At 44.5% G+C, this 12,122-nt stretch overlaps 1 protein-coding gene across 2 annotated transcripts in view; it reads right to left on the bottom strand.

Annotated features, from left to right (window-relative positions):
- SGPL1 (sphingosine-1-phosphate lyase 1) overlaps window positions 1-12,122 on the bottom strand; it is a 70,710-nt gene that overhangs the window by 29,408 nt on the left and 29,180 nt on the right. For both annotated transcript variants that reach the window (XM_047702234.1, XM_047702235.1), the window contains exon 3: window positions 3,057-3,222. In XM_047702234.1, the coding sequence (XP_047558190.1) occupies window positions 3,057-3,222 (166 nt within the window). The remainder of the gene's footprint in view (window positions 1-3,056; window positions 3,223-12,122) is intronic.

The following is a 12,122-nucleotide window of genomic DNA, read 5'->3' as shown; positions in this document are numbered from 1 at the left end:
AAGTACGGAAAGAAAAGTAATTATAGTGTTTATTGTAGTGTTTTAAGGTCATAAAATAGGAAATGCAGTCTAAGGACACCAAAGCATGGCTCTTTACAGGTGACAAATTCCTTTCACACAAACGAGGCCTCCTCAATACTGACATTACCCTATGAGTAAGTAAGGCGGGTGACACTTGGGCCCATTTTACTATGAGGAAACAGGCTAAGAGAGCTTAAGGGCGCTGCTCAAGGCGCCACGGCTAGAAACGTGCAGAGTATATCACCTCCTCCTGCCACATAACTCTGATTTCTGTTCATGAACTATGGACAATCCCACAGTTAAATCAACGTCAAAGAATAATGATATGCACTGATATCGCACAGCGGAATTAGGGACGAGATAACACGCCTAAGAGCACTGACCCCTACCCACGCTCTCACTCCCATCCTCTTGCCACTTCTAGTTCTTATCTGCCCCAGTGTCCATCCTGTGTTCCAGAATTATCCTCTCCTCTTAGACGTGTATTCAGAGTTTGAAAATCAGCAAAATTTATCACTAGTCTAGACTTTAAGACTCCTCTGGGGCAATGGGCTGAAAATAACTCAATTGTTCAGTGATAAGGACAACACCTCTCCACGAGCAAGGTACAGAAAAAATGGCAATGCCGCCAATGTCATCTCCAATCTCTAGAGGGAAGACATTTTGATCAGTGTCTAAAATTCAAGTTAGAAGTTACAAAATAAAAAGTGTAGGGTCTGTGTATGTGTTAAACTATAGGAAATTGCTGATATTCAAAAATGCTGACCTGGGGTACCTGGATGGCTCAGTGGGTTAAGCCTCTGCCTTTGGCTCAGGTCATGATCCCAGGGTCCTGGGATCGAGCCCCGAATCAGGCTCTCTGCTCGGCAGGGAGCCTGCTTCCCTTCCTCTCTCTCTCTGCCTGCCTCTCTGTCTGCTTGTGAACTCTCTCTGTCAAATAAATAAATAACATTAAAAAAAAAATGCTGACCCATAGAAACAACATTTTTTATGTCTGGCTCGACTGGATTCAGATACAGAGAAAAGATACCTGTGTGTAAACAGTGGTTGGCTCTAGGTAGCAAGACTTTCATTTAGTTCTTATGGATTATTGGCATTGCCTAATTATCCGCAATGAACCTGTACTACTTTTATAATAAGAAAAAAATGTATTTAAAAGGACTTAAATAGCTCAGAGTTGGGCTTACAAAGATTTCCATGGCACATACCATCAATACACTGCTACAGGTAATTTTCTCATGGAATGCATGGAGGCCAGTATATTCTGTTTGGAACAAGGCAGGTACGTAAGTACCAGGGTCTAAGGTGGCTGTGGGCAAAATGCACACAGGCACCGTGGCCTGTAGAACTAAAAACAGAAGTCAATGCCTAAAGCGAACACTAATCATAATGAAGAAATATAAACTCAAGATCTGTAACCTTATGTTGGTTTTAACAAATGCACCACCTTAAAAGGAAAGGGACACAGACTGATGGCCAGCAGGAGCTGGGGAGAGGGGGTCACAGGGAGTTATCATTCAGTGGGTACAGGGTTTCAGTGTGGGATGCTGAGAAAGTTCTAGAGATGGACAGTAGGGATGGCTGTGCAACAATGAGAATGTACTTAAAAACGGATAAAAGAATAAATGTTATGTACAAATATTTTATCACAATAAAAAAGAAAGGAAGAAAAGTCTATTTATTGCTACTCCTTAGAGTCCTCTGGAATAAGTTACTTCACCTGGAAAGACAAGATGGTGGGCTTCCCCGAGCAGAAAGATACAGGTTGTGTCCATTTCCCAACCACGGAGCAGATGAGGCAGAAGGGTTAGTCATGGAAGTTTATGAGGAAACCTTGCAAGGACTAGGAGCAGAAACTGAGGACAGGGCTTTTATAGCTGGAATGGACTAAAATGTAGACAGGGCAAGCAGGTCTCATTTCCACCTTCATTAAGCGCAATGTTTACTGCACCTTAACAGCAACAGTTACTAGAACAGCTCAGTGGCTATCTGCAGGGTAAACAGGTAAAAAAGAAACTGGCTTCTAAGTTAACCTTCCTGGGGGAGAGAAGAAAAGCAGAAAAAGTATAGTTTAAGCGCCCCTTCAAACAGATGTTATTAGGGAAGCGAACAGTCATGGACATTTTAAACAAATGAGATATGACACGCAATTCTCTTCGGTGGTGTTGGTTTTTCATCCCAAGGAAGTTAACTCAGGTGCACTCTACTAAGGGTGGGGAAGGGGTGCAGAGGAGAAGTCTAAAACACCCAGCGCCACTCCTGTTTTACTTGTTAAGCACAACCTGCAGGGGGAAACGATTCACAAGGAGGGAACAGGCAACCAGGTTGGGAAGGATGGAGGACTTACAAACCCATAACTAATAGACTTCTCACCTTCCTCTGCACTCCCTGAGAAGTGGCCTCCTCTTCCCCATGTCAGTTTGGCTCCCTGAGTAGTAGTGCACTACCCTGCTGCCTGGAAGTTCAAAGTACACTGTCCCCTGACATCCGTGTTTAACTCCAAGAGGACAGGGACCCTGTATGACTTATGCAGACATCCCCAGAGCCCAGCACAGTGCCTGGCACACAGCACATACTCGTAGGGTCACTGTAGGAGTGCTGTTTCATTTTCCCATAATCTATACTGAAAAGATGGCCTAAAATGAATGCAATAAATTCCTGCTTGGGGAACTCCAGGGTAGGCAATTATGTCCTACGCAAGAAACTAAAAATGAGAAAGTTAATTCAAGCCATGCTCTGAGATACCTGCGGATCCTTACAGTAACTACTTTCTCAGGAGTTTTTGTGCAAGCTGCAAATCCAGAAGGATCAACAAGAGCAGTAACAGACACATGAGAGTAGCTATTATAACTTTACGTATGGAGTCCTCCTATAGCTTCATGGTCAGAAGATAATGTCTCACTTCCCATTTAAATAGATTTAAAAAAATCAGAACCAAATCAAAAGGCAAGAAATTCGTCCAATCCATCAGCCATGAGTTCTAAGGCTGGTGAGACTCCACTGTACCTTTCCAGGAGAGGGGGCGGTGTACTTACTCTCTGGCTGGAAGACAAAATCGTAGGCCCAGACTACGAGCAGGGTGCACAGGACACTCCAGGCAATGAGCTGCCAGGGCTCATACTTGGTGCAATGTCCGTTTACATAATTCTTGGCCTTTGTGCAATAGACTTCCAAAATCTCAAAGTAGGGCTCAAAAGCCTTCTAGAAATACAAGAAGAAGAAAAAAAAAGAGAAACATGACATTCAGAAAGAGAAAGTCTGTTCTTCTTCTGTTCCTCAGCTCTCATTTTTCAAGGGCAAGGCCATTCAGGATCTGGCCCCACCCCAGCAATAATCTTATCTTCCTCCACAGTCCTCCAGGCTTCTGCTCCAGGCGCTCCAGGGTACACTGCCCCTCATGAGTCAGGTGGACTTTGACAAGGTTTTTTTGGTTTTTTTTTTTTAAGATTTTATTTATTATTTATTTGACAGAGATCACAAGTAGGCAGAGAGGCAGGCAGAGAGAGGAAGGGAAGCAGGCTTGCCACCAAGCAGAGAGCCCGATGCGATCCCGAAGCGGGGCTCGATCCCAGGATGCTGGGATCATGACCTGAGCCGAAGACAGAGGCCTTAACCCACTGAGCCACCCAGGCGCCCCATTTGACAAGGTTTTTGATCCTCTGCCTGGTCTATAAAACAGAAGGTTCTGCGGGATCATCATCTCCGTCTTGAAGCTTCACTGTGACTACAGTATCCATCGTCCCACTCTCCTAGCTCCCCCGAGCCCGTCTTCCCCTCCTGCTCTGCTTTATTTGGATCTTTCTCATCCTCTAACCCAGGGGTCAGCAGATTGTTTCTGAAAAGGCCAGAAGAGGAAAGGTCTCAGGCATCCCAGGCTGGCTGGTCTCTGTCACAAGGACTTGGCTCTGCTGCTGTGGTAGCAGCCCCTGACAGCACCCCAGACAACGGGAAGCCAATGACCATGGCCGCGTTCCAACAAGTTCATTACAGATGCTCAAATCTGCATTCCACAGAATTGCCCATATCACAAAATATTCTTTTTATAAAAACCATTTTCACAATGTAAAATATCATGCTTAGCTCATGGGCTGTACAGAAAGAGGCAGCAGATGCCGCCAATCTCTGTTCTCACATCCAGCTTGGCTAACGCACTCTTAAAGAGAGCAGAGACAGAAGCTTACCGCTACGTGCGTCCCTTGCAACAGCCAGCACAAGCGAGAAAAAAGTCCTCTGCCCTGATCAGCTACCAGACTACCCCACTCACGAGAATGAATCTCTCCCGCTCAACTCTCCTCAAGTCTCCCCTGGTGCCGCCCCACAGAGCCTAGCTCCAGGTGGCCTGCACTTGGCCTACTCCTCTGTTTTTATCTTCCTCACTGTGCCTGAGGCCTGAGTCCTTCAACGCCCATCAGATATGTGTCATCTCCCCAAGCCCCAAAACTGGTTCATCTGACAGTTTGTTCCTCACTGGCTTATTCCATGTTTACTAAGCATCCCCAGTGCTGGAGCCTTAAGATAAACACCACAAGTTTTTGCCCTCACTGAGCTTACAGTCTAATGGGAAAGGGGGGTGTGTGTGTACGCGTGTGTGTGCGTGTGTGCGTCCGCACAGGCATACACATGAAAACATACACTGGCAGACATATACATGTAAACTCTTCAGGATAAAAAGTATTTAAGGGGGCGCCTGGATGGCTCAGTCAGTTAAGCATCTGCCTTTGGCTCAGGTCATGATCCCAGGGTCCTGGGATAGAGCCCCACCATCCAGCTCCCTGCTCAGGGTAGACCATATTTCTCCCTCTCCCTCTACCTGCCCCTCCCCTCCATGCTCGCTGGCGCATGCTCTCTCTCTTTCTCTCTCTCCCCTAAATAAAAGAAATAATTTTTTTAAAGTATTAAAGTAAAGTGCTAAAAGAGACCACTAAGAAAAAAGGCCTCTCCGACTCTACCTAACAGGAGACAGGGAAGATATTATTAAAAGGGTAAAAGAACTACCAAAGAAAATTCTCTTGGCAGAAAAGTTAAAAGAAAAAAGTCATAACTGGGAAGAGAAGAGGAACTGCAAATGCATAAGGAAAGTCTAGGAACAGCAAAAAAGTTCTGCATAGTGCGAGCAGCGGTGAGGACAGGGAGCTACGTGTGTCATCAGTGCTAGGCCCCCAGCACACAGCACGTGCTCCACGAACACTTGGAGGGTGGCGGGCGGCGACCCAGCATGCGTGTCAACACGTCAGTCGGAGAAGAGACGCTGGCAGAAGTACACTAGGTCCAGATTAGAAATGGTCTTAAAAAAAACATGGAAAGTGGGAATATAATTTGATAGGCACTTTTTATAAAGTAATTTGTTAGTATCTATTGATGTTTTCAATGTACATTCATTTTGATCCAGATATTCCACTTTTTGGTATCTACATGCTTTTCAGTGTGCACAGAGACAGGTTCAAGGATAGTCATTTCAGGCTTCTCTGTAACAGTGAAATATAAATACCACAAATGTCCATTCGAGAATGAATGGTTGAACAATTTATAATACATACCTAACGTATTCATACTATGCAGCATTTAAAAGAAAAATCTAAATGAACTATATAGAAAAATTTCTAGAACATAATGTTGAGGGTAAAAAAAAAAAATTGCAGAACCACAAGAGCAAACAAAAGGTTGTTAATCAGGAGAGTACTTTTTTTTTTTTTTTAAAGATAACGAGATGAAGGAGAGGACAGAGGTCAGAAACACAAATCCCAGTTAAGAGGACTGCTGAAACAGTTCAGGGGAAAAACAAACTAGGTTTGACCTTAAGCAGTATGACACTGGGGCTGAAAAGCAGCACAGATTAAAAACCCCTTTTGGGGGAACCCTCCTACACTGTTGGTGGGAATGCGAGCTGGTGCAACCACTCTGGAAAACAGCATGGAGATTCCTCAAAATGTTGAAAATAGAACTACCCTATGACCCAGCAATTGCACTGCTGGGTATTTACCCTAAAGATACAAACGTAGTGATCCGAAGGGGCACGTGCACCCGAATGTTTATAGCAGCAATGTCTACAATAGCCAAACTATGGAAAGAGCCCAGATGTTCATCAACAGACCAATGGATAAAGAAGATGTGGTATATATACACAATGGAATACTATGCAGCCATCAAAAGAAATGAAATCTTGCCATTTGCAACGACGTGGATGGAACTAGAGGGTATCATGCTTAGCGAAATAAGTCAATCGGAGAAAGACAACTATCATATGATCTCCCTGATATGAGGGAGAGGAGATGCAACATGGGGGGTTGAGGGGGTAGGAGAAGAGTAAATGAAACAAGATGGGATTGGGAGGGAGACAAACCATAAGTGACTCTTAATCTCACAAAACAAACTGAGGGTTGATGGGGGGAGGGGGGTTGGGAGAGGGGGGGTGGGGTTATGGACATTGGGGAGGGTATGTGCTATGGTGAGTGCTGTGAAGTGTGTAAACCTGGCGATTCACAGACCTGTACCCCTGGGGATAAAAATATATGTTTATAAAAAATAAAATTAAAAAAAAAACCCTTTTGGAGGTGGCACAAACAGGGTTTACTAACTTCACAGATACAGGAAGTATGGAGTGGGAAGCGTACACGTAATTCCAAATGTTCAAGTTTAAGTCTGAGAGAGCAGGTGAGTGGTGTCAGCGCTAAGCCCAGCAGACTAGAAGAGAAAGGGAAACTGAAGAAGGTAAAGGAGATTTTGCAATAAAGATAATGATACTGGTTTGAGTTATGTTCCTGTTGGATATCTACCTGCAGTGTTCTAGTAAGAGCATGAAAGCTGAGGAGGACAGGTACTCAACAAATATTTATTGAAAACATTTCTATCCTTAGCAATTAGGCTGCAGTGTAAGGTCATTAACATCAGGCAAGTGCTAGGTTCCCTAAAGGGCTAGCCATGGAAACTCAGCTGATCTGCAACCCCCTCGTAGTTCTTGGCCACTCCCCAGAGTCCACTGTTGCTACCAACAGCCTCAATCCTGCCCAGCGGTGACAGTGTCGGTCAGGACCTGGGGAAGACCAGAAGAGCCTACCCATCATCAGAGTTGTGTCCTTATTTCCATCATTATGAAGAAATCTTCTAGTGTTAAGGCTAGGACCAAACCAAATGGTTAAATAGTATATATGGGGTATCTGTTTGGCTCGGTCAGCAGAGCATGCGACTCTGATCTCAGGGTCATGAGTTCAAACCCCACACTGGGCATGGAGACTACTTTAAATAATAATAAATACATGAAATGAATAATGTATACAAATGGAATGACAGAAGAAATAATCATGCAGATCAGCTTTTCCTCCGGTGATCCTAGTTCCTAATTTACCCAGAAAATAGAGCTTACCTAGGTCAAAAGGTGCCTGTAAATATTAATTTTTCACAGCACATAACAAAAAGTAATATAACTAGTATCAGGGAGAGAGCAAAGAATCAGCAAATGTAATCTGTGTTAAGTTTTACAAAGCCTATTAAGATATGAACGCATTCCTTTCTAACATTTATAAAATTACATTCAGTGAGAACGGATTTTCTTGGTAATTGCTATAAGAGGATAATGGGAGTCCTTAAATTCCAAGTCCTTAAATATATCTCCTTAGGAAGAGATCTGTTTCTATATTCTCCTCCAAAGACAGAATGCTGCTGGCCTTGGAAAGGTCCTAGTAAGCTGTCTGAGTAGACAACTAGATGGTCACAGAAATCACGTCCTGGCCTCAGCCCAAGGTCCTTCTGGTTACCACAAACAACCTAGGTTCCATCCCCAGTGAATAAACACCCCCTGGCACTAAGAGCTCACGGCTTTATAGGGCTCTGGGGCTAATGCACACCATCTCCTTGGAAAAAAGATGAGGCAGCTCCTTGGGGCCTTGCATGCGGCACAAGCCCCAGGTTGGGGCCTGATGCAACACGGCAGCCCTAGAGAAGCATACAATCCCAACGCTGAAGGGAACCCTAGAGATCAAGGCCACGTTTGCAGTACACAAACAGAGGCCCTGCAGTGAGACAGCCATGCTAAGCCTAGCCACAGAAGCTGTGTCCAAGCCCGGGCCTCCAGCTCAGGGATCGGGGTTCTTTCCACCCTTCTTCATTCTAAGTGTCCATAAGCAGAGGGTCACTTAACACATTACCATCCAGTGCCATCCCAAGAGCTTCCTTCTCACAAGTTATGTTTTTGGCAGAACCTACCCTGGATATATGTACAGTTCAGAACAAACTAAAACTGCAGAAGAAGGTCATGACTACAGATATAAACACACTTAGAAACAGCACAAGAACATAATATCATTACAATTACTACTTCCCACCATGTCTTCCCGTTTACAGAAATACATTTTTGGGGGGTCAATATACACCTGCATGTGTGTTAATAGTCAATATTTGGGCTTTTATTTCAACCTAATCCACACATTGTCTCTGGAAACACAAGAACCACAAGTGGACATCTGTGAAGGCCACTGGCTTGTCGTGCCCTCCAGGTAAGTATTTCACCAATATGTGCCTCGGCCCTTCACCTAGAGGAAGGGACACAGGTTAACAGTCACACAAGAAAGAAATTGTGTCTGTGTAGATGTGCATCTGTGTGTGTGTGGGGGGGTACATGTGGGCATGTACCTCCAACCCTAAACAGAGCAGTTTTGGTAAAATTTCTACAAGGAAAGCATTCCTTCCTTCGCAGTTTGTTATCAGATTGGGAATGTATTCCCCTGGAGAAAACCAAAATAAAACACTTTGCTCACTAGCATATTTAAAATGATGACAAAGAATACCGTAAATCTTTTTTAAAATACAATATTAAAATAGAAAGATAAACCTCAGTAATATAGATTCAAAAGAGTAACTACTTTAAGGAGCTACTGTCAAAGATGAATAAACTAACTGGCCCTTCTCTTCTTAATTCTTTCCAATTTCCCATCTAATGATTAAGTTTTAGCTGATGCCTACAAGCCATCAAAATAGTACTCAATAATCCTAATCATTATCAGACAAAAGGCGGCAGCTAGGATTTATGGGAACTTAGTGGCCCTCTTAGTCCCAATCATACTGCACTCTTCCAACCCCCAAATCACTTCAAAGGAGCAAGACATTTTCATATAAAAATAAACAACAGTGAAAGTCTACAATTTCTGTAAATTTGGGACATGTGCCTTTTTATTTTTTTTATTTTTATTTTTTTGAGAGAGAAAGGAGGAGATGGGAAGGGACAGAGGGAGAGAGAGAGAGAGGGAGAGAGAGAGACTCTCGAGCAGGCTCCACGCCAAGCTTGGAGCCCAACGTGGGCCTCAATCCCATGATCCTGAGATCATGACTTGAGCCAAAATCAAGAGTCAGATGCTTAACCAACTGAACCACCCAGGTGCCCCTGCATGTTAATTTTTAGACCACAGGATTTCATACTTTTCCCTTTTTTTTTTTTAAGATTTTATTTATTTATTTGAGGGGGGCACGAGCAGGGGGAGGGGCAGAGGGAGAGGGAGAGCAGACTCCCTGCTGAGCAGGGAGCCTGATGTGGGGCTCCATCCTGAGCTAAAGGCAGAGGCTTAGCTGACTGAGCTGCCCAGGCACCACCAGATCCACACTTTTCCACTCCAGACCTGCAAAGTGTATTTTACAACCACCTAGCACACACAGCAACAGAACGGTAGGAAACCAAAACAAAGGTTTCCAAAATAAAACCTAACACCTGTTACTTGTGCTGCAGGTACATTTTTTTCTCTTCTTTCTTCTCTCTCTTTTTAAATGTTCAAACCACTAACTTGATTCTGCATCCCTCTGAATGGAGCACAGTCTTCAGGCTCAAAAGCAGAGCCTTACTGTGAATCTACTCCTGGCTTCTCCAAATAGAGAATATACTTGTGTAACGCAGCTGTGGGTGCTAACGTGGAGGTATGTTACACTCTCCACATTCTCAGTGGTTTTTGGACTTAAGATTTATTCTCTTCACATGTTTGTGAGTCCGGCATTATGACATCATGAGCTAACGGTCAGTCGAAGAGATGCTGAATCCTTCCATCACAGGTTCCTCCCCTACTGGTCCCAGCCCACAGCTACTCCCAACGACCGCTAACTCTTTCAGTCCCCACATCCCTCCAGGAGAGAAGACTCCACAGGCAAACTTCCCTCAGTGGCACTACCCACACCCTTCCCCCCAAAAAAACCCTCTTTGAGAACTAGAACTGCACTTGGCCAACTGTCAACTAGGCAGTGATATTTCTTCCCCAGCGATTTTGACCAATGCATACTAGAAGAAACACTCTAAGAAGGGATAGGACTGAAAAGAAAATCCGTCTGGCAGACGGCGCTTCCTTCCTCAGAACTAATACAAATAACAACAACTCTCTCTCCATCGTCTTGCAGGGCGAGCCATCTGTACTCGCTTCGTTCAAGAGCTTGGGCATCTCAGCTCAGGCGGCTCCCTGCGCTGCCTCCCACACTTTACGAGCAGATCTCGGGGCTACGCTGCCTGCGCTACACACATGCCTACTGCTCTCCACTGTTTCTGCCACAGGACAATTACTGCCTAAGCACCTACTATCCCCTCAGCATTATCTTATAGGGATCAGAGATCACCAGTTTGTTTTTACTTGTAACTTTCTCTTCCCTTCAAAACTCCAAGACTAGATGACCCCCTGATCACAGAGGGACTAGAATGAAGATGGGGAAGGCCCCAGGGGCCATGATAAACACCGCACAGGAAAGGGTGAAGCACTTAAAAGCATTAACTCATTTGTAAAGAATACCCAGTGATATTTATATAACTTAAATTTTTAACCAGGTTTCACGTTATTTTATGTGTACTTTATAGCCTCATGAGGTTCTCAGATTAAGAATGAATGTTTCAGGACGCCTGGGTGGCTCAGTTGGTTAAGTGACTGCCTTCGGCTCAGGTCGTGATCCTAGAGTCCCGGGATCGAGTCCCACATCGGGCTCCCTGCTTGGCAGGAAGTCTGCTTCTCCCTCTGACCCTCCCCCTTCTCATACTCTCTCTCTCTCTCAAATAAATAAATAAAGTCTTAAAAAAAAAAAAAAAAGAGTGAATGTTTCACAGGCGCCAGGGTGGCCCAGTCAGTTAGGCATCTGCCTTCGGCATGTCATGATCCCGGGGTCCTAGGATCGAGCCCCCTGTCAGGCTCCCTGCTCAGCTGGAAGTCTGCTTCTCCCTCAGACCCCCCTCAACTTGTGCGCTCTTGTACTCTCTCACTCTCTATTAAATAAATAAATAAGAATAAATAATTTGAGAAAAAAAAAGAATGAGCAGTTTCACTTCATAGATGGCAAAAAGTGAAATCAAGATAGGGTAAGTTTGTTCTATAGCAAGTAATAAGGAGCAAAGTGAGGACTAAAACACAGGACTTCACACACTTAGAGTTGAATTCCGAGACGTCCTGAACCCTCTCCCAGGGCTTCACGACACCATATGTTACTAAACATTAACTGGAGCAGGACCTGAAAGAAGAGAACTCAAGGAAACCAAAACGCTGTGAGGCTAAGCAGAGGAACCAGCAAGTTATTCCAACGTATGTTCTCCTTCCTGATCCTCCCACATCAGAGAAAATCAGGCTAAACATCAGAGAAAAACATTCCCACTGTCAGAACGATTGACTCTACTAATAATTTCTGACAGAGACATGGATTCCTCGCCAAAAAAATGTAGCAATTTTGCTCAGTTGATTATTACCCAGCACAAAGTCTACGAAGGTATTTTGGGTCAAAGCTAAAGTGCCCACAAACTAGTTTCCCTGGTTTTCTTTGGTTCCCGTCACAACTTGGGCCCCTCCAAATGCTTGCTCGTCCAAATGAGGGCTGCTGGCCACGACGAAGACCCAGGTTCGAGTGTAAGTCTGTCACTTGCAAGAGGGAAAATTCAGAACAGTGATTCCTAGCAATATCACTGCGGGGTCACTGTGAAACTGGGATTCTGGGAAAGCTGCTTTGCTACAAAGGCTTCACCTCCCTATCCCAGCACGGTGACTGCTCTGCATTTCCGTGTGCCTCAGCTGGGGTTATTTTTCAAGAGTCAATCAGCGCCAAGCGGCATTAGCCAATCGCACTGTGAGTTAATGCGTCCCAAAGGCAGAGCCCTCAGCCCT

The sequence above is a fragment of the Lutra lutra genome, chromosome 14, assembly GCF_902655055.1.
Source record: "Lutra lutra chromosome 14, mLutLut1.2, whole genome shotgun sequence".
Taxonomy (NCBI): Eukaryota; Metazoa; Chordata; class Mammalia; order Carnivora; family Mustelidae; genus Lutra; species Lutra lutra.
The sequence above is the reverse complement of the archived record's forward strand: the minus strand, read 5'-3'. Positions and strand labels throughout refer to the sequence as shown.